At 48.3% G+C, this 22,866-nt stretch overlaps 2 protein-coding genes across 3 annotated transcripts; both read left to right on the forward strand.

The window, feature by feature from the left end:
- Positions 1 to 3,906: 3,906 nt before the first annotated feature.
- On the forward strand, positions 3,907 to 6,140 carry LOC128761063 (uncharacterized). Its single transcript, XM_053868953.1, has 6 exons — positions 3,907 to 4,157; positions 4,226 to 4,438; positions 4,506 to 4,771; positions 4,841 to 5,025; positions 5,166 to 5,417; positions 5,494 to 6,140. The coding sequence occupies exons 1-6, from the start codon at positions 3,974 to 3,976 to the stop codon at positions 6,077 to 6,079; spliced, it is 1,686 nt and encodes a 561-aa protein (XP_053724928.1). The 5' UTR covers positions 3,907 to 3,973; the 3' UTR covers positions 6,080 to 6,140.
- Positions 6,141 to 13,642: 7,502 nt separating this feature from the next.
- pck1 (phosphoenolpyruvate carboxykinase 1 (soluble)) lies at positions 13,643 to 21,248 on the forward strand. Of its 2 annotated transcripts, none has more exons than XM_053867982.1 (10): positions 13,643 to 13,816; positions 17,751 to 18,033; positions 18,411 to 18,595; positions 18,668 to 18,871; positions 19,004 to 19,191; positions 19,275 to 19,437; positions 19,620 to 19,844; positions 19,951 to 20,082; positions 20,165 to 20,260; positions 20,462 to 21,248. In XM_053867982.1, the coding sequence occupies exons 1-10, from the start codon at positions 13,813 to 13,815 to the stop codon at positions 20,917 to 20,919; spliced, it is 1,938 nt and encodes a 645-aa protein (XP_053723957.1). In that variant the 5' UTR covers positions 13,643 to 13,812; the 3' UTR covers positions 20,920 to 21,248. The 2 variants fall into 2 exon arrangements, with proteins under 2 accessions (XP_053723957.1, XP_053723958.1); XM_053867983.1 differs by lacking the exon at positions 13,643 to 13,816 and adding an exon at positions 16,195 to 16,996.
- The last annotated feature ends 1,618 nt before the right edge of the window (positions 21,249 to 22,866 follow it).

Below are 22,866 nucleotides of genomic sequence, written 5' to 3' on the forward strand. Positions count from 1 at the left end.
GAGAGTCCCAGTGCAGGTCGAGGGAGGGTGGTATAAGTGTTGTGCAGCGATGAGTGATCCAGCACGCTCTGCTCTCTGGTGGGGCATTTTACCACCTGCTTGTACCTAGGAAGATCCTCGCTCACGTTCGCTTTGTTGAAGTCACCAAGCACAATAACAGGAGAGTCCGGGAAAGTTCGCTCCACTTGCAGGACCTGGCCTGCGAGCACACGCTGAGCTCATGAACGTCAACCTAACGGCTTCTCCAAAATATCATTATAAATATGTACACATACATTTTCAAGATGCATCATTTTCAAAGCGCCTTTATTTTGAAATGACACATGAGATTGACTTCAAACTTCCATGGTGACTTTTAAAGATGCTCTAGTTCATGTCTAGACTGGTGGCATAGTGGTCAACCTAAGGGATTTTTCACAACATTGTTATAAATGTATAGACATCCACATTCAATGTGCATCATTTTCAAAGGGCCTTTACTTTGAAATGACACATGAGATTGACTTTAAGCGTCCTGGGGGGCTTCCAGAGATGCTCTAGTTCGAGTCTAGACCAGTGGAATAGTGGTCAACCTAAGAAATTCTCCAAAATATCATTATAGATATGTACACATCCACATTCAATAAGCAGGATTTTGAAAGGGCTTTTACTTTGAAATGACACTTGAAATGGAGTTCTAACTTCCTGGGTGTCTTTCACGGGACCAATGAGTTGGATTTTCGAAAACAATAAGGTATATTCCAGTGCCTTTTACTTTCAAATCATTTTGGTATTACCGTAATACTCGCATTACACGAGCACTATGGAGTTGCGAAGTTTCGTTTTGGTGCGGGCTGGTCGGTCGCGTTTCGACCCCATTTAGCCCGACGCGAACTGCTAATTTCGGTGAAAACGTCCGTCGTGTTGAATGAAAAGGTAAACATAAACATAAAACACGCTGTATAGAGTGAGGCACTGCGTTCTGCGAGTGTTATTCCGGTGGTTCTTGACTGAAACAACAGTCAAAAATGTCGTATTTGGCTCGTCAGTGGTGTGTACAGATGTCCCACTACTGTTTAAAAAGTTGTGCAAACGTTCAGACAAGTGGACAAGAGACCCCGCAGTGGTGCTTTTTGATTTTAAATAAGTAAACGATCTGTGCATTCAGCTGCTTCAAATGCTGTATGAAGCACAAGCATCATTGAATTAACATTGCAGGTTAAGCTTTGGTTTACTGTCATGCCAGTCTGGTCACTGTAAAGATCATGATGAAGCAACAGCACAAACAGATATTTCATTAGGTGGAGGTGGTAACTGCATGTTCAAGTGTTATAATACAATGTTGCGCACAAGTGCATCAAAGCAAGTACTTAATCAGGTGGAGATCATAACAGTGCTGTCAAATGGACGGCTAAACTCTAACATTGCGCACAGATGTATCAATATACTTACCGAGGTGGAGATCATAACTCGCTGATACAACAAAATATAGTGTATCAAATGATGTACTCAGTCAGGTGGAGATTATAACAGTGCTCTCTAATCGGTTGACAGAATACAATCTTGTGGCCGTCAATAATTGTTGTGGTCTCACTTCTTTTCAGAAGTTATACAATGATTGTGCTATCATTCCCTGGTGTCTTCTGCTCATGTCTTACAGGTAAATGGCTTCGCCAGATTTCCGTTTTGAGCACTCGTCCTCCGAGCTCACCCTAACACCCACGGAGGATGCGGTCAAGCTGACCCACCAGTACAAACAGCATTTCAACACCTGGAGGGCCAAGAGCGCTGACATGGTGAGGGAGGAGGCAAAGGCTCGTCTGATGGAGCAGGGTGGGGACCCTGCAGACAAGGACCTTCTACTAGCTCAGAGCGAGCTTCAGTTTGGACAGTACGTGGGCCAGACCTTCCGCTGGCTGCTCGGAAATGATGTGAGCTACGCGTGCAGCATCATAGTGTCCTATGAGAAGGAGAGAGCAAAGGGAAAGCTGTGGACGACGTCACTAATGGAGAACAAAGATGCCCTCGCCTCCTACGCCAGGCTGTTTCCACCGATGGTCGCCGCCATCGCCCGGCGCAGAATGGTGGGGGGCAGGCGTCCCTCGGAGGGGCTCCATTACGAGACGTTGGGTTTTGGTGAGCACGGCGACCGAACATTCAGGTCCTTGTATGGTGCCAGGGATGCCGAGTCGGTAGCTGCCGAGGTTGACTCTCAAGACTGTGAGTGTAAATGCTGTGATGTTTACAGAGCTGCTGTCACTTGGTCTCATCATTTTAATTGTTTCTCTCATGACTCATCAACTCAGCCACCATCAGGGACGACCTGGCGGCACCAGTTCAGTCCACCTCCTCCCTTGTTGGTCCCCAAGCAGCCAGAGCACCTGCCACGACAGAGGCTGTGTCATCGCTGTCGTCAGCACAGTCCGACTCTGGTGCACAGGTGAGCTCTTAAGAGTGTGGGAGGTCAACAGGATAACTTTTCTTCTCACTTTGTGAAGATGCGCTCTTGTGTTTCAGCTGCTGCCTAGAGGCTGGAGGGCGACGCTCCCTGAAGAGCAGCAAGACTGGGTGGGCCGGGCTCTGTTCTGCCAGACGGCTTGTGGCCAGTCCGTACTGAAGAAGGACCTCCGCTTGTGGTGGTATCCACCTGGGCCCCGGCCCATCTACTCACAGCCTCCCACAACATCCCACCCCTTCTTCCAGCAGCCGTTCTTCTTGTGGATGCCCCACAAGATGTGGGCCTACCACCTGAAGTGCCCCACCTGCAAGGCCTCCCTCCGGGCCGCCGGACTGTACAAGACGGTGCGGAGGGTGTTAGACAGGCACAGCTGGTACTTCATGGGGACAGAGTACCTGGAGTGCTGTGCCTGTCAGAAGAAAGTGGCGGGCTGGTCACAGGCCATCTTGGAGCAGCTAGACCTGGTGCACCGTATGGATTTCCCTGCTGTACTCACATACAGGTGAGTGCTCTGCTATGTTATGTGATTTATGTGTAGTGTGTCGTTGCGCTTGACACTGTCACTACTGTTGTCCCTTCTTAGGTTGGCCTGCGACAAAACACTGATCAACGCATTAAAGGAGCGCATGCTGGGCAACAGTGCGACGCGCCTCCACGCCACCCTGGTGGAGGAGCACACCACGGCCTGGATACATCGAACAAAGAAGTATCTGGGTGTGCTCCGTAAGCTGGAAGTTCAGCAATCGCAGGCGTTCCCCGAAATGCACCCAGTGCCCGGCGTGTCATGGCTAATTGGGGTGTACGTCCGTGACGCCTTCTCCAGGTTGCCAGAGACCAAGGCCAGAATTACCTCTGTGTTCGGCACCATCTTGAAGATGGAATCGACCAAGAAGGTGAGCGTTGTCGTTGCGATGCAGTTCACTGTCAAGCATGCTGTGGTCATAATCCGTTTGTGTCTTTCAGGTCACCAAGAAGTTTACAGGCGCCGCCGCCGAGTCAACGACCGTCTGCAATGAGCACGGGCAGGTGCTCATGTCCGTCCTCACAGCGGCGGAGGGGACTGGACTGGCAGACATGGCGTCGGGACTGGTGCAGCGGTACCGTGACGCGGGGCAGGCCCCTCCAAAGGTCCTGTACGTGGACCGAGACTGCTGCACCAGCGTGGGACAGTCACGGGTGGGGCAACTGTTCCACGAGTGGCCTGAGCTTGTGGTCCGGCTGGATGTGTGGCACCTCATGCGGCGGTTCGCTGGAGGTGTAACCACCGACGCTCACCTGCTTTACGGCCTGTTCATGGCGCGGCTGTTTTACGCCATCTTTGAGTGGGATGCCACAGATGTGGCCCGCCTGGAGCAGGCCAAGCAGTCCCAGGAGGGAGCGGACGTCTGCGTGACGCTCACGGCCAAGGAGCTGGCCCATCACTGCCGGCGTCGCACAAGGGGTGCGGAGGAGACGTGCCGGCTCATTCAGGAGGTGCTGGACACCTTCTGGACCAAGACCGACACACAGGGCGTTCCCCTGATTGATCGTGCCAGGATGGAGGAGATCTGGAGGACGCAGCGCCAACATCTGGACTGCATCCAGGACCCCGCGGGAGTGGCACTCTACACTCAGACGGGCGAGATCACCAAAGGTGGGGTGAAGCTCCCTGTCTACCGGTGCGCCAGGGGGTCCACATCCCTGCAATCGTTTCACCTGCACCTGTGGCGCTTTATCCCAGGTAAGTACGAATCTCGCGGGTCTCTGAGGAGGAGCCATGTCGAGCTCATTGTCTCTTTGTGTCGACAGGCACCTCTGCCAGCGACGTGCACTTCCAAGTGTACCTTCTGGAGGGCCTGGCGCGATGGAACGAGGACAGGGGCAGAGCCTCCGTCAAGGAAGCCAACATGTCAGCTGTGCGGTGCTCCAACGCCCAGCTGGTGGACAGTTTCAGCCACGATACCCAGATGTTCTTGGGCAAGACTCTGGTCGAGACCTACACCGTGCCCAGGGAGTACACAGGTAAGACCTAGGTCCTTCGAGGGAAGCAGCTGTGCAGCGCCTCATCGTCAGTGTACCTGTCTTGCAGGAGAGCTCATCGGGGTGGAGTACCTGTACTCACAAACAGGGGCCGTGCTGCAGCAAGATCTAGGAGACCCTGACGAAGAGGAGTCCTCTGAGGGTTTCGAGCAGGACGGTGAGGAGGGACTGGACGACAACGATGAGGAGGAGCAGCCGGAGGAGATCCGCCTGTTAAAATACCACCACGCGTTCCTCCTCCAAGAGCGTGAGAAGGCCAACACTGAGATGGAGCAGCAGCTGCAGGAGGAGGGGGAGGAGCAGGAGGAGGAGGAGGTGAGTCCTCATCCATGTGAGGCACGATCCGCCTGGTGCACTGACCCACCTCTCTTTCCCACTGACCAGATCGTAGTCGGTCCGGACGGCCTCCCAGGTTACCATCACGTCGTGGCGCTGGCTCTTGCCCTCGCCGAGCTCAGGCACCGGCCCTTTGTGTCCCAGAGGCAGGCCAACGACATCATTGCCCTGTGGCAGCGCTTGCCTGACAGGGACAAGCAGACGGTGTCCTTCCTGCCGCGTCATCGGGACAGGTTCGTCCAGGGCCATTTTCAGACAAGCCACATGCGCGCTGACACGGCTTTGGCCGTGGATAGCGTGAAGTGGTAAGTCAACGTCGGACTCAACAGTTCGTAAGCTAATGCTGTACTCGTGTGTGCGCTTCTGCCTGCAGTACCGTCCCTGGTAAGGGGGCGGGAGCGGCGCAGTCTCCCAAGGTGAGCAGGTTAGTGGAGGCCCTCTTGCTGCAGCTGTGCCGGGCCCGAGAAGATGAGGGCACAACGATCGCTGGGGTCCGCGTTCATCGTTGGGGCGGCGTTATTAGGGATTACAAAATGATCCGTGAAAATGTAGTGACCTGTCACACCTTGATGGCAAACACTCATATCGCCCTGTATGAGGTGAACCAGCGGACCGTGTCATCCTGGTGAGTGCTCCCGTGTCAGTCTCCTGAAGAATTGGCATAGCCAATGTTGACATGTTTGTTTGACTCTTTCTCTCAGGTACAATGAACGCTCCAAGGCCGCAGCGAGGGAGACGCTGCAATCAAGTGTAACATCCCCCAGTGCCCCAAAGACATCCGAGTCCCTTCCCACTGCCCAGAATCTGCTGCCTGAGGCCGTACAGCCGGACCGGCCCATGCAACACAACCTGTCCGCTGACGAGTCTGGTCTGGCAGTGACCTCCGTCGAGCGTGCCGGAACGTCGTTTTCCTCAGTTGACACCCTCTCAGCCGCCCCCGCCACCACCAGCCCCTCGTCCTCCGCCGCCGGTCCCTCCACCTCCTCCAGCTCGCACCCCGCCAGAACAGTCTCCCGTACGACGCTGTGGAGGTGGAAAGTACAACAGGAGAGAGCCCGAGTGGCCCAGGAAAAGGACAGTTCCGCGACCCCCAAGAAGGTCAGGCGTGTGTTCAACTGTAGCTACTGTGGCCAGCCAAAGACACGTATGACTGGCCACAGCAGATACAAGAAGGTGTCTTTCTGCTCCCAGTCTGATGGCCGAACAGTGGAACAGTGGCACGCTGACATGGTGCGTGAGGAGGAGGAGGCCTCTGCCCAGAACCGTCCTTCTACAAGTGGCACCTAAACATGTGCAAGAGGCACTCACAACACACCTGGGTGCTTGTAAATAGCTGTTGAAGTTTGTGTTCAACTGTTGATGTGGTCAACATATGACCACTTGTTAATTATTTGTGTAGGTTGTGTATGGTTTTGCTTGTTTGCATGTGTCACGTTATTGTAAGCGAAACACATTCATACAGCGTTTGTTAATAAAATTGAAGTGTGAATATACAAGTGTACGTCTGGCGTCTCTGTCATGACATGGTGTCACAATGAAGGGTGAATGCTACAGGACCCCTGGGGAGTTCACAACGTAGAGCACCCGGCTCTGAGCATCCTCCTTACCATTACAACTTGTGAAGCCGTCCACCAAAACAGGAGCTCCCTCCTTTGTTATGGAGATCAATACAAGGCATATATGGCGAGGCCAGTCAACTGAGAGACATGGAGGATTTAGCCGACACCATTGAAGGTTTGGACTCACCAAATTTGTATTTGATTTTTCGTTACATTTCCTCTCAGAGGTCATCAGAGAGGTCATCGTTCGAGTGGCCTCCTGGACTCCTGCCGTCGGCCAAGATGTGGAGGATGTGGACAACACCACAGGTCATTGCGAGAGTTGTCTATCCACCCATGAGGGTCACCTTGTACCAGAAGTGCTCGGCCTCCAAGAGGGACTCGACTGTACATAAAGAGTGCCATGGGAGCCAGACTGAAGTGAAGCGTTTTTAGTTTCAAATATTTTTTATTGATTTTAGAAAACATAGACACATTGAAGTAAATGAAAACATATATATATATATATATATATATATATATATACCCATTCATATAGACACATGTACATATACATACAAGTCAAGTGTGTCAAAAAAAATAGAAATAAAAAGCAACAACAAAAATAAAAATAAACATCAAAACCATATCCCTTACCTCCCTTTACCTACGTCAGTTGAGAGTTTAGTTTCCCATCTTTAGACGTCACACAGCACAAATAGTTTAAGGACACAAAAGTTAATCATTAAACAAAGCTGGATGTCGGGTTCATACCTTTATAAAAATATAAACACACCTTGAGTAATGTGATGTTCAATACAGATTGGACAAATAATGACGTTCAATGGTACAGATTATAGTGTCTTGAGGTTCTCAAAATACAGAATAAAAGGTCTGTAAATGAGATTTGTTTAACCGAGGTCGTTTGCCTTTCCATATATACGAGGATATGATGGAGTCTACTGAGTCAAAAAAGGATTTGGGGATGAAAGTAGGTATGGTTTGAAAGAGATACAGAAATTTGGGAAGTACGTTCATTTTAATAGAGTTTACTCGGCCAATGAGAGTGGTAGATAGAGGCGACCAGTGAGTGAGGCTCTTCTTTACTTGATATAGCAACTTAAGGAAGTTCACTTCAAAAAGCTCTTTGTGTTTTCTTGTTACTGTAGTGCCAAGATACGTAAACTGGTTTTTGACAATCTTGAATGGAAGATTTAAATGATTTATTACTTCATCACCGTTAATTGGAAGAAGCTCACTTTTGTTTATGTTTAACTTGTAACCAGAAAATTGACTAAATTTTTGGAGTAGTAACATAAAGGGCTGAATAGAACAATCTCAGTCAGAAATGTAGACCAGTAGGTCATCCGCATATAATGAGACCTTGTGTTCAACACCATTCCTCCATATCCCTGATATGTCTTTGCAGCTACGTAGGGCGATGGCTAATGGTTCAAGAGCTAGATCAAATAATAATGGGCTGAGTGGGCAACCCTGTCGTGTTCCCCGCTGTAATTGAAAGGGTTCCGACTGTTGGCCATTAGTTAAGATAGATGCAGTTGGGCACAAGTAAAGTATTTTAATCCAAGAAATAAAGTTTCCTCCAAAACCAAATTTCTCTAATATTACAAAAAGGTATTTCCATTCAACACGATCGAACGCTTTCTCTGCATCTAAGGAGAGCACGCACTCTGACGCATGTACAGCAGGAGAATACAGGATGTTAAAAAGACGTCTGGTATTAAAATAGGAATAGCGGTTTTTAATGAAGCCTGTTTGATCCTCACGAACAATTGTGGGTAGGACTTTTTCCAACCTACGGACCAGAAAGTGAAGCGTTTTTGAAGAGTATGTCACTAGTATGACTTCAACACTTTACTACAACCTAGAGAGGGAGGTCAGAGAATCAGACCAGTTGATTCTCAAAAACATTGATCCTGAGATATTAGCAAACACTGGCCATTTATCCTCCAGTTCTGTCTCCCTTACATCAGGTGAAATGTGTAGGTTTAAGACTTCCTCAATGCGTACTTTCCAACGACAACATCAGTTGAAGTCAGCAGAGTTTGATCCTTACTGCCTCCCCCTTCTGAGATACCTGACAATTTTCCAGAAGTGCCTTTTACTGATCGAAAGCCTTCTCCAAACTCCTCCGACTCCCTATGTTTAGATATAGCAACAGCCAAATCAGAGCAATGGGGTCATATATATTTGTCAAAATGCCAAAAATCGACACTTTTTCAAAACTCAAAAAATTACTTAAAACAACTTCTGTCAACGTCTGGCGTCCCAGGACCTTGTGAACATCAAGGAAAGCAAAGAAAGCGATTAAAGTCAACAAAAACCTTTCACCTTAGTACTGATGCAGAAATAAGAGTTAATCTCTGGCTGTTGACTGTTGACCTCAAAAGCCTGTGACGTCATTTCGATTTCAAAGTGAAGTTATGAATGAAAATACATGACTGAAGCTGTCAACTCTCTTTATATTCGCTGCATTAACATCTTCAATATTGATCTGGATTTACTCACTGTGATTCAAAACAAAAATAGCTGATTCCATTACGGAAGGAATGTATTTAAAAACAAACTCAAACATTTATTCACAAATTATTATGGATATTGCCGTTACAAAATATAACTTTGTAGAATAAGACGCAAAGTCTCTGATTTCTTGTGATCGCTGTACCTCTAAGCATATTTGCTGAGTTATGTTGTTGTAATTCTGATAGTTCAGTAAAAAACTTATTTAATAACACTGAAGCTGGGACCACTTCAGACAGCTCATGCACCTGTCATCTTTGTCGTCACAGCTTGTGTCCACTGGGTGGGGTTCTCTCTCTGCTGAGCGTCGTGCATGGGCCAGGATTTTAGGTCGAACATCACCACATGACGACTTTATGGGGTGACTTTCTGTCGCTCCTGCACGTCTTTCAATTCAAAAACCTGAACCGAACTTTAGACTAGTGCTGTGGGGAGTGATAACTAACGTAAACTCAATTCAATTTTATGATTCTGTTGTGATTCCCGGAAACCACCTGTCACATCATCATTTAAAGTCTTAAAGGTTACTGCTAACATGGTATTGAGTTCTCAAGAGTTGCACAGTCCTTGACTTTCATGTTCGGGGGCGACTCACTCTGGACTCTGTGAAACTGCCAATAGTGGGTGGCCGTCCACCCAGGAATGTAACTTACATTTTGCTACTTCATTGTTATAGCATTTCTTTGATGGCGGCGCCTTGTCAGGCAGCGGCTACTGAGGCTCCCGGTAACAAAGCCAAATGTATGTATAATACAATGAAAATGAAACAATCAACGAACGAACGAACAAACAGTGGAAACGGCGCAATGCGTTTATTAGGATATGACCGGCAAACGATTATTAATCTGAGGGATTTCAACGGCTTTTATCCCGTTAGCGCGGAGACACGGACGACGCTACACGACCTCGGTCTGTTCCACCGGTCGGATCCAAGGATCTACAGCATAGCGAAGCCCCGCCAGTCAGATTCAGAGACCTACAGCACAGCGAAGCCCCTCCCCAGCAGCAGGGATCATCATCACGGGGGACATCGGAGGCGGTGCGAGAGGAAGCAGAAGCGCGGTTGCCGCGGCGGAATTAAGGCTAAGCTAAATGCTAACCCGTTCCGCTCGCCGCTCCCGTCGGTCCTGCTCTCTAACGTGCGCTCGCTAGAAAACAAACTGGACTATTTGAAACTGGACTTGAACACCCGAAGGGAGACACGGAACTGTTGCGTGCTGATCCTCACGGAGACGTGGCTCAACTCTTCTGTCCCGGACACCGCTATTAGCCTGGAAGGGCTAACAGCGTTCAGGGCGGACAGGAACCACGTGCTCACAGGTAAAACCCGGGGAGGGGGTGTCTGCATCTACATCAACAACAACTGGTGTATCAACACAACTCTGGTCTCCAGTCACTGCTGTGTGGACATAGAGTTTCTGATTGTGAAATGCAGACCCTTCTACTTGCCACGTGAGTTCACCAGCGTCACAGTGGTGGCCCTGTACATCCCTCCAAGCGCTGACTGCAAACAGGCCCTGAGTGTCCTCCATCAAGCCATCAGCGACGTGCAGTCCACACACCCGGAGAGTGTCTTCATTGTGGCAGGGGACTTTAACCAGGCCAATATGAAGACTGTGCTTCCAGCCTTTCACCAGCATGTGGACTTCGCTACTCGTGGGGAGAACACCCTGGACCTGGTCTACACCAACATCAAGAAGGCGTACAGAGCTGTCCCTCGTCCTCACCTCGGCTCCTCAGATCATCTCTCTGTGTTGCTGGTCCCTGCATACCAGCCCCTGCTCATCAGAGAGAAACCAGCAGTGAGGACAGTGAGAGTGTGGCCAGAGGGAGCCATGTCAGCCCTTCAGGACTGTTTTGAACGTACTGACTGGAGCATGTTCAAGGATGCTGCTACGGACTGTAGTCAGCAAACAGACGTGGAGGAGTATGCGTCAGTGGTGACTGGCTACATCCACTGGTGCATGGAGAGGGTCACAGTCAACAAGACCATCGTCACTCGGGCCAATCAGAAGCCTTGGATGACGAAAGAGGTGCGTGATAGACTGAGGGAGCGAAATGCTGCGTTCAAATCTGGAGATGGAGCGGCACTCAGATCAGCGAGGGCGAATCTGAACCGTGAAATCCGGGCAGCGAAGCGCGCCCACAGTCGGAAGGTCCAAGGCTTCTTTCAGAATGCCAGCAACACCAGGCAACTGTGGCAGGGCATCCAGACGGTCACAGGCTATAAAGCCTCTCCCCCTCCCTGCCGTGACGACATCAGCTTCCTCAATGAGCTGAATAACTTCTTTGGAAGGTTTGAAGCTCTCAATACCAACCCTGCGAGGAAAGCTGCCCCCCACTCTGACGAACAGACGCTCAGACTGGACACCGCTACGGTGCAGAGAACTCTGAGGAAGGTGAACGCAAGTAAGGCTGCAGGCCCTGACAACATTCCTGGACGACTGATTAAGGAATGTGCTGACCAGCTGTCCCAAGTGCTCACGGACATCTTCAACACCTCTCTGACCCAGGCGGTCGTCCCTCCATGTTTCAAGTCGGCCATAATTATTCCTGTGCCCAAGAAACCGACCACCACGTGTCTGAACGACTTTCGCCCCGTTGCACTAACATCCACCATCATGAAGTGCTTCGAGAGGGTGGTGAAGGACCACATCGTCTCCATACTCCCCGCCTCATTCGACCCGTTCCAGTTTGCGTACCAGCCGAACCGCTCCACTGAGGACGCCATCTCCACTGCTCTCCACCTGAGCCTGGAGCACCTAGAGAAGAAGAACGCTCTGGTTCGGATGCTGTTCCTGGACTTCAGCTCAGCTTTTAATACCATCATCCCACAGGACCTGGTACATAAATTGGAGCAACTAGGAGTGGAGACCTCCATGTGCAACTGGCTGCTGGACTTTCTCACCAACAGAACCCAGTCTGTCCGAGTAGGAAGTAACACGTCAAGTGTTATCTCCCAGAACATCGGCTCCCCTCAGGGATGTGTCCTCAGCCCACTGCTGTTCACTCTGCTGACCCACGACTGTCGCCCCAAGTATAGCAGCAACCACATCCTGAAGTACGCGGACGACACAATGGTTGTGGGTCTCATCCAGGACAATGATGAACTGGCCTACAGGGAGGAGGTGCAACATCTGGTGGACTGGTGTGAGACAAACAATCTGGCCCTGAATCTCGACAAGACAAAGGAGATTGTCGTGGACTTCGGGAGATCAAGACACAGCCATGCCCCTCTTTACATCAACGACAGGGCTGTGGAAGTGGTGAGTACAACCAAATACCTGGGTGTGCACATCACAGACGATCTTAGCTGGTCACTCCACACCTCCTCCCTGGCAAAGAAGGCACAGCAGCGTCTGCACTTCCTGAGGCGGATGAGAAGAGCTTCCCTGCCCCCCCCCATCCTGACCACCTTCTACAGAGGGACAATCGAGAGCCTGCTGACCAGCTGCATCTCCGTCTGGTCTGGGAGCTGCAGTGCATCAGACTGGAAGTCTCTGCAGAGGGTGGTGAGGACAGCGGAGAAAATCACCGGGACCCCGCTCCCTGCCATCAAGGATATAGCAGATATTCGCTGCTTATCCAGGGCACAAAGGATCATCGCGGACTCTACTCATCCAAACTATGCACTGTTCTCCCTCCTGCCATCTGGCAGACGGTTCCGTAGCATCCGATGCAGAACCACCAGATTCAGGAACAGTTTTGTTCCTGGTGCTGTCAGGTTGCTGAACATGGGACAATAGCTGCAATACTGTTTATTTGTTCAATTGTACATCCTCTGGACTGGCACTTATCTGTTATTATTTTATTATTATTTATCTATCTATTTATTTTTGGACATTTCGTTTGTTTTTGGAAACTGGAGGCCTCAGACCGAAATTTCGTTGCCATCATATAGAAATATGTTTTGTGCAATGACAATAAAGAAAGTCTAAGTCTAAGTCTAAGTCTATAAGACAGTGTAACCATGACATTATCTGCATGAAATGTTTTCAATGTATTTTTGTCTTTATTTTTGACAGGCAAAAATAGCAATGGAAGAATTCAATTCAAAATGGGAAATAAAGCGTAAACTATAAAAGCACCCAGAGAGCGCAAACTCCCACCAACCAGTGTAAGTCCACCCCCAATGACAAAATATCCTTAAAAAAACGTTCCTGGATCCGAATACCAATCTGGTATACGACAAAATTTAAACAAACACGCAAGTGTTAGTAATGCTCACTTTGGAAATCCCCCACTAAAATCCGGATCAGTCTTTGATATCTTGTAGAACCTGCTGGAAAATTGTCCTCATTTCGGACCTATTAGCTGACCAGATTGGTCAGTTCCAGAGGTGAGTGAAGGGGGCTGAAGTGTGGTGGGGGAGAACTTGAAGATCAGAGGACCTGCTGAGGTCGGATGGTGCAAGCTGCCCAGAGTGAGGTGCAGACCTTGCACTGCCTACTGGGTCAGAAGGGGTGGGTCAGTGGTCAAATGACAAGCGCTAGTAGGTTTGCGCTCGGGTGACCATTGAGTTGTCAGAGGATTGAAGATCTGTGGACAAGATCTTTTAATCACTGGACTCATGCACATTTGCCTCAGATGTTGAAAAACTGATTTGTAGAGTCGTCGTGTGGTGACCTCAACACTGAACCTCTTTGCTGAGCAAGTTTCTGCCTTTGTTCCATCCACTGACTTCCGTTACATCAGCCACTTTGAAGTCCCTTGAGGCAGTAGAGATAAGTGTTGGTCGGACGCCCTTCACACGTCCAAAGGTGTCCGCTCAGACAACACTACCTTGTCTTGGCTCAGTATGGGAACAGTTTAAAAGCAAAGTTGGGCTGTTTTGGCCTGAAGAGGTGAAGAACAATCTGATCCAGTTCAGCGACGACACCTGTGAACAGGACAGCTGACCAGTCCAGAACTTCAGACCACATTTCTGTCGTCACTGTTTACATGTGTGAGTTTCACTCGAGGGTTAAACATGTTTACTGCGGACAGTGACGACAGTCGCGGCAGAAAAACAGGTTGTGTTGTCAGCATTCATCAAAGCGCTTCAAAACTCAGGTTATCAGCGGCGGTTAAAGTCTAACATGAGGAAACAGTCGCTCACACATGTTCCAGGACTGTTTTCAATAAACATCACGGAGGGGAAGTGTTGCACAAGCACAATACATAGGCCGCACATGTGCCTGGTCACTTGAGTATGTTACCACCAAAGTCACACTCTAGCTAGTTCCCTGTTGGCGTAACATCAGGCCTCTCATTCACATATCAGTCTCCATGATAACATGTTTCTTGATCCAAGATGAGCAAGCTTCTTTCCTCATCCAACGTCTTCATGACAGTGAGAGTCAGTCGTGTCCACACACTGACCTGACGTGACGTCAGGCCTGATAGCGTTATCGGCTTTTCTTCGCGATCCTCGATAAGCCATTCAGTCGATCTCGTCGCACTTAAGCGTGTAAACAGAATGTAAGGCAACACGGTTTTCTGCTGAACCATCAACAAGTTCAGGTCTTCGGGTCAGCTCTATGAATGACGGATGATAAATGTTGATGCAACAGAGCAGATGAGGGTGTTATGTCACGTTCGTGTTCATCCTTTGTTAGAGCTGTGAGAGGGTGGAAGTGAGCGCACAAGTTCATGTGTCTTCACTCTGAACTGGGCTCATGAGTCAAATGGATTCAGGTGCTCAAGTCACCTTGCTTCCACTGGCTCCACCTGCATGAGAAAGGTTTGCGACGGCTGCAAATTGGATTAGCTGCTCGCGGACAGATGTTCAATTCTAGAATCAAAGCTGAGTTCCACATCTGTGCCGTCATGTTAAGAAAAGGAGGCTTGTAGCGGCTATTAGCCAGCTGTCATCAGTCTCACGCCAACCCTCCCATTGGTCAAGCATTTAAAGCCAAGTCACTTTATATATTCTCTACAGGTGTCCTCAAAACACAGCTGTTTTGATTGACACCGGATGCGCCGCTTGTCTTGGTGGGCAGTCAGATAAGTAAGCAGCCCATTGGTTCATTCTCAAACTTGACCGTGGGGTGGTCCAATTACAGCAACAACATATAAAGCTTACTGCCCCCAAGTGACTGTGTGCCAATTGTGTCTGAAACTCAGATATTCCCAGTCTCGTCCCCTGGTGATGTCATCTGCTGTAGGATTTCCAAGTCATTTCCACCTGAGTATGCCATGCAAGATGGCTTCCCCAAACGTAGACAAGAAGTAGAGGTTTTGAATCAATGAAATATGGAAAAGAAGCAAACACTGTCTACAAATGTGTCTTTCCTCTTGATCCAGCGGGGTTCGCAATTGCAAACAGACCGTGTATTTCTCTAGAAGTTGCTCATATCCAAACAAGCCAGAGTGAGAGTAGCTTTTGTGGACGTCAGTATCTTGTTTTTTCCGACTCTGACTGGAAGGTGATGAACTTGGCCGTGATGCACTTCGCAGCTCTGACTTCCCACTGAGCTAAATGGACCGTGGCATGTCTACTGTAGTTGCTGTATGTGGGACCCCCAGCCCGTGTGGATTGCAGATCTGGTCATTTATATCAACGTTGTTTGAAAAGTGTCCGATTGTGGGGTGTTTTCATGGTGTGGTTCAATGACGCCATAATCAAATGCTGCTGGATCCTTGTGTCTGAGTGAAGTCCAGGGGTCATCAGTCTTGTTGCAATTGTGGGTACGACATTGGTGACCCCTGGCGTAGTCTGTCTTGGTCACACAAAAGAGACTCAGAGGACTGATCATGGAAGACTAAGATGCGAGGTTTGGTCAAAACTCTGTTGAGGCAACCTTTATTGTACCAAGCAGGGTGAGAAACAGATACTCAGAGTAGAGCTTTTCTCTTCCAATGAGGATCACGGGGGCCCATGATCTCGGAAGGGAAACAGGGTGAAGACTGTGGTGCGAGTCAAGGATCAGAGGATGTGTCCTGGATCCGTGCTGATGAAGACCAGCACGGCGTATGTGAAGATGACAGCTATGATGGCGCTGACCACGTAGAGACACGTGACTGAACAGCCTTCTTGTGTTGCTTTCTCAGACTTGGACCTTTGATGCAGTTCCATTATTCCCAGACTGTAGTGGACCTCAGGAAAACTTGGATCCACAAGCTTACGCAGTGACTGAGACAATTGGGAGAACTTGCTTCACCAACCCTCTATTTGTGCATGAGACTTTAAAGCCAGTGATGAGCTCATGGCACCAGTACTTTCTTCAGCCCATCGTCCTTTTAAGGCCTTCAAAGTCTCTGCCATTGTTCAGCCTTTAAACACTCACACATTCTCAAGGTTGACCTTTGACTTCAGGCAGGGACGAGCCCCTGTCACTCAGCCAATAGGAGGGGGACAGCCACAGCTCTGCCCTTGTCATAAACTGGCACGTTGGATGGTCGGAACATGAGCATGGTTTGGTTAGGTCAAAGTTCAGCTGCTGTCTAAGTTTTCAGAAGAGAAAGGCCTTGAACGGAGGAAGAATGAAAAAAAATATGTAACAAAAAAATGAGACAAACAAGGGATTAAAAGAGGTTGGGGAAAATAGTAAACTTGGTAACACTTGGTACTTTAAGCACTTATCTGTCATGCATTGTTCGTACATTCATAGTTCATTCATAAGGCTTTATAGAAGATATTCCTGTATGAATGTTTCTCATCATGTATGACAACTTATGACAAGGATCAATAGAATAAGTCTAGTTCTGACATTTTTCACCTTATAAAATGGTGAAAATTAAAATATAAGAAGTATAGAACAAAGTGTTTCTCAATTGCACTTGGCCTGCCCTGTTGGTTTGAGGAGGTGTGTCAGGTAGATGAGACGGGGAAGTCAGACCCATGGCTGAGACAGGGAGGTGAGACGGGAAGGCAACCTCCGCCAGCTGGAGCGAACTGGCCACGACGTAACAGCAGATCAATGATTGACTGTTGGCAGTAGCTCTATGTGATTTCCAAACCTCGAGGACGCAAGGGGCTGATGTAAACACTCCACAGGCCAAGCCTCCCCCTCTTCCCCTACTCTGCCCATGTCCTCCCCCGCCTTCCCCAGGACGTCCCGCTGTATAAAGAGAAGCAGGTTTCTGCGCTGAAGTTAGAAGAGCTGATGAGTGACAGCTGAAGAGACCCGCACAAACGACTGAGGTAACTATTCATCTGAGGTGATGGACGCTGCCATGGGGGTCAGAGAGGAGGAGGAGGGTTGCATCATTCAAACTCCAGCAGACCTGGAGTTGGTAATTTGTTTTCTGGAGACTTAAGTTAAATTTATAATCAGAAAACCATCAGGAGATTTCTGACAAAACTAGATTGTGAAACTAAAATGTCTTGTATTTTTGGGCTCATGTTGAAGTGGCTTTTGGTAAATGTGTGAGCATCAACTTCTGTGTGACATTTTTCAGGATTTTTCGCTTTTGCATTTCGATCAAGAAATAACTTACTTTGTCTTTTAGTTGATCGTTCCTAACTCATATCAAATATGAACTTTTAGTCTCATCTTCAGCATTCAAAATCACAAACTTCCCATTTGAAGTTAAAACTGTGATTACAAGAGACATGGTTCATGTATTACATTTTCACTTCTCACTTTACTGCTAAGTTTGAATCATTTGATTTATTTCAACAAAGAAAATTCAAAAGAACTGAAGGAAATAAATTATGTCAAAATGTTTTTATGCCAAAACATTTCTTGCATTTTTTATGAACCATTGTTTGACTAAATATTTGAAAAGTGTAACTGTGAATGTGGATGGAACGCCAAATGTTTTTTTTAGAATAATATACTTGTTGTTTCTGCATGTTACGCTGTTATCTCATGTCATGTTGCTACATGCTGTGGTGTCACAGCTGGTTTGGTCCTGCTCACTCTTCTAAAGTGTCTCCTCTCTTCTTTCCTCAGACTCCCAGACATCCTTGTTACCTACCCTCGATCACATCGCACTCTCTCCGTACCCTGTCATGCCACCTCAGCTGCAGTCCCAGAACCAGAGCGGCCCGCGGGTCCTCCAGGGCGACTTGAGCTCCCTCAGTCCGGCCCTTAGGGAGTTCGTGGAGGCCAACGTCACTTTGTGCCAGCCTGACTCCTTGCACATCTGTGATGGCTCTGACGAGGAGAACCGAGCCATCCTGACCCAGCTGGAGGAGCAGGGGATGATCAAGAAGCTCGCCAAATACGAGAACTGGTGAGGAAATGTTTTTGCTCTCAGCTGCACCTGACAGATTCCATATGCACATTCCCAAACATCGGCACGCCTGTTACTGCGTCAGAGCCACGTCTGCGGCTCCGGAGGAAAAGGTCAAAATCTCAGAGAGACCAGTCAACCCGGTCGGTTCAGCTTGATGTTTGCAGCAGCTGAGGTGTGAAATTGAATCCAACCTGTCAGCCAGCAACCCTTTAGTGTGAACGTCTTCCTGATCAAAATCTGTCAGCTGCTGTCGTGCAGTAAAGCATCACTAATTCATCCTCATTCACTTCAGTATGCTTTAAGTCTGGCTGGATTATTGTGACCATCAAACAATAGTAAGAAAATCCTCTCAAGCATCAGTCTTCTTCCAACAGCTGGTTGGCCAGGACCGACCCGAGGGACGTGGCCCGTGTGGAAAGCAAGACAGTGATTGTCACCAGAGAACAGAGGGACACAGTGCCGACACCCCAGGACGGCGGTGTGAGCCAACTGGGCCGCTGGATGTCCCTCGAGGAGTTTGATAAAGCCATGAACCTGCGCTTTCCAGGCTGCATGAAAGGTCCAGCGCCGCACCTGAGATCTCCTCCTCGTGTTACCTTCGGTGGGACTAACGTTGCCGTTGTTTCCACAGGTCGCACCATGTATGTGATCCCCTTCAGCATGGGTCCAGTGGGTTCCCCCTTGTCCAAGATCGGCGTTGAGCTGACTGACTCTCCCTACGTAGTGGCCAGTATGAGAGTGATGACTCGGATGGGGAAGGCCGTCTTGTCCGCTCTGGGGAACGGCGAGTTCGTCAGATGCCTGCACTCAGTCGGATGTCCACTGCCAGTCAAAAGTAGGTGACATTGTTTTCCTTATGAGTGTGAGTATATCCAGTATTAATGTGGTAATACGATGGTGCTCTGATGCACACAGCGTCGAGAAATGATCCGACTCCAGACAGTACTTACGGGGGGGTTTCTTTCAGAGCCTCTGGTGAACAACTGGCCCTGCAACCCAGAGCAGACGCTGATCGCCCATATTCCAGACCGCCGACAGATTGTCTCATTCGGCAGCGGTTACGGGGGAAACTCCCTCTTAGGAAAAAAGTGCTTCGCCCTGCGCATTGCGTCCCGCATCGCCAAAGAGGAAGGCTGGCTCGCTGAGCACATGCTGGTCAGACACAAGTTCATTTTCTCTTTCGGAATCGTTCTTGAGAATCTGCAGTTGATAGTGCGATTCTGTTTTGTCCCGCTCAGATTCTCGGCATCACAAACCCTGCGGGGGTGAAGAAGTACATGGCAGCGGCGTTCCCGAGTGCTTGCGGAAAGACAAACCTGGCCATGCTCTGTCCCACGCTTCCGGGTTGGAAAGTTGAATGTGTTGGGGACGACATTGCCTGGATGAAGTTTGATGATCAAGGTGAGGGACGTTTTATTGATCCCACCTCATTTGGAGTCCTTTTTGTTATCATGGCAGACTTCCAAGACACAGATTGTCAGGACAACACCTTGTTCCTCTGGGATTGTTCAGATTTAATTCTAGGCTCTCGACCCCAGGTCAAGTGACAGGTCTCCAGTGCTCATCTCTGTGTAATTTCTCAGGACGTCTCCGTGCCATCAACCCTGAGAACGGCTTTTTTGGAGTCGCTCCTGGCACCTCTGGCAAAACCAACCCCAATGCCATGGCAACCATCATCAAGAACACCATCTTCACCAACGTTGCAGAGACCAGCGACGGCGGAGTGTACTGGGAGGGCATGGACGAAACTCTGCCGGAGGGAGTCACTGTCACTTCCTGGAAGAACCGACCCTGGAGCACCAAGGATGGTAAGAGATAGTAACAGAAAAAAACCCTCTCAATAAACCGAACTACCTGAAGTGGATTTTCTTCACTGTGTGCTGCGTCCACTGAACACCTCACTTGTGTTGCCAGATGAACCCTGCGCTCACCCCAATTCTCGCTTCTGCACTCCGGCTGACCAGTGCCCCATCATCGACCCTCTCTGGGAATCCCCCGAGGGCGTCCCCATCGAGGCCATCATCTTTGGGGGTCGCAGGCCTGAGGGTGAGCAGTACTCAAGTCGGACAGCTAAAAACACCAAGAGTCAGATGTTGCTAATCTCACCATCACCGTCTCATTCGTTCAGGTGTGCCTCTAGTGTACGAGGCGTTCAGCTGGCAACACGGCGTGTTTGTTGGTGCTGCGATGAGGTCAGAGGCCACGGCTGCAGCTGAGCACAAAGGTCAGTGTGGGACTTGAACTTCTTTAAATACACTCTTGGAGTGGAGCTAATTTGGTCTTGCTGACGAACTTCCTGGTTGACACATTATGGCTCTCTAGAATAGATCTTAGAGACAGATCATAAAAAAAAGTGAGTTTTAGATTCGATTCTATAACTAGATTGGAGGTGAATGGCAACTGACTTGCACTTCTGGGTCTCCAGGAAAAGTCATTATGCACGACCCCTTCGCCATGCGTCCCTTCTTCGGCTACAACTTTGGTCAGTACCTGTCACACTGGCTCAGCATGGCCAAGCGTCCCGGGGCCAAACTTCCTAAGATCTTCCATGTCAACTGGTTCCGCAAGAGCCCGACCACTGGCTTCCTGTGGCCCGGCTTTGGCGACAACATCCGTGTTCTGGATTGGATGTTCAGACGGGTGACTGGCGAGGCTGAGGCCAAGTCCTCGCCTGTCGGCCTCCTGCCTTGCAGAGACTCTCTGAATCTGGATGGGTTGAAGGAAGATGTGGACCTGGATCAGCTCTTCTTGCTGGATCAGGAGTTCTGGCGAAAGGAGGTGAAGGAGGTGGGCAGCTACTTCCAATCGCAGGTGAACCATGACCTGCCGGTAGAAGTGTCTCAGCAGTTAGAACTGCTGTCCATCAGAGTCGAGAAGATGTGAAAAGTCTTGGGTCTTAGTTTGTAGACTGGAATCCATCTGTAATTCTAGTCCATAATTTCTCAGATCTTCTGTGAACGATCGAATGTTTTTCACTAATGAATCTTTGGGGGATGTAATTCAGTGGCCTATCAGGGCAGCCATGAAGGCGGGAGGAGCGCCTCCATCCTCCCACACTTGTCACTGCTGCTGCGGTGGTCTATTTAATAAGTTATTAATAATGAAGCATCATTATCAGTGATGGATTCGCTGTTTTAATATTATTTTTGTATGTATTTGTTTGTTTGTTGTTTTCTGAACTGGTGAAAAAGAAATAAAATGATTTTCTTTTACTCTGGATTTTTGTTCTCCTTCCAGTTAAGTCGCCATGACGACACACTGCTTCTTATACCTATTGATAGCGAAATCTTCATACCGAATATAAACAACACACGCACACAGATAAAAATAAAAGATACAATATAATAATTCTGCATGCAGCCATTAGCACAACAAATCTATAGTTACATTGTTATTCATGACGACCCAGCTCGCTTCTTTTTGCAGTGGTTCAATCATCCAGCTGTGTGGGCTTCACGCTACAAACCAAAATGCTCGCAAAATGTAACCAATCAAAAGAGGTCAAGAGATGCCAAAGTCGAAGTCATAAACATAAGAAACATAAGAAGAAACCCTAGACCTAGAAAAAAATTGAAAATGCAAAAGACACTGTAGTAGAACAAGCAGTCAGGAAACTTGCCAAGTGAAAATGGATGCTTTGTACAAACAACAATAAAAAGGTGATTTATAACAAAATAAAATGTCATAAAAAGAGGATGACCATTAAACAAAACTGCAAGAAGAATAAGAATTGTGAGAGAGGGACAAAGTCGGAACAATCTGGAATGAAAAAGAAAGTTGAGAACCAGAAGAAGAAACTTTGGAGTTAGTTGGATGTTTTTGTGTTACCCATAATGCTCTGCGGCCATTGCATAACACCTGAAGACCCGTTTGGACAGTTAATCATCGCTGACTTGTGTTGTTGTGTCACCCCACGCATACACGTCCTAAGGCAACTCCATCTCTGAACATTAAACCACTCAAAAACAGGTTTGGACTTGACCATCACAACCTTGAGCAGACCGGTCCTTCTCTTGCCCAGTATCACAGCAGCTTCATGAAAGCTTCTCCAGCTCTCCTGTGTTCCCTGACCTCCTCCTGTCTGGACTGGCACCTGAACCCAGAGCCTTCTCAGCCGCGTTGCTCCACTGTTTCTTGGAAGTCGTCCATTCCTCAACTGAAAGGAATTGACGAACTACAGTTAATAATGGAGCTTCAGGACAAGAACACATCACAGTCTCCCCTTCTGTAAGGATCCGAGCTTGGTCCAATAATGGTCAGGCTTCAGTAACTGACAACCAGCAGTTGTACTGTTGGAGAATGAATGAATATATCTCATAACAGTTAAGTTAAAGTATCATCTGTTTCCTTTAACACCAATGGAATGATGAACCGTTCAAAAGTCAACATAAAAGAAGTCAAAGCACTGACACATTAATACTTTTCAAGGTGCCCCATGTTTAGGGTCGATGCACGAAGAACAGCAGTTGTTGTTTAAGGAACCTGTGATGATCCCTTCAATTATTAACTAATGCTATGTTGCAAGAATGATCTCCTACAGTGACTTGTTAACTTTCACTATATGTAACTGAAATGAGCTTACTCTGCTACAAAATTTTGTAGCGGTTCTGATGTGATCACAGGTGATCTGGACCTTAAGTTTTGTCAGCAAAATAACTAAAAAATGGAAGACCGTGTTTCCATGAAATGTTGAGGATTTTAGCCATTGCATGGTCACTCTCGTCTTGCCCACCATGAGCTCAAGCGACGAATCGTAATGTTGAGTCAATGGGACAATAACATTGGCACAAAACTATTCTTTTCTCACTTCCACCAAAGAAAAAAAACTTG

This window comes from Synchiropus splendidus, chromosome 6 (assembly GCF_027744825.2).
Source record: "Synchiropus splendidus isolate RoL2022-P1 chromosome 6, RoL_Sspl_1.0, whole genome shotgun sequence".
In the NCBI taxonomy this organism is placed as follows: Eukaryota; Metazoa; Chordata; class Actinopteri; order Syngnathiformes; family Callionymidae; genus Synchiropus; species Synchiropus splendidus.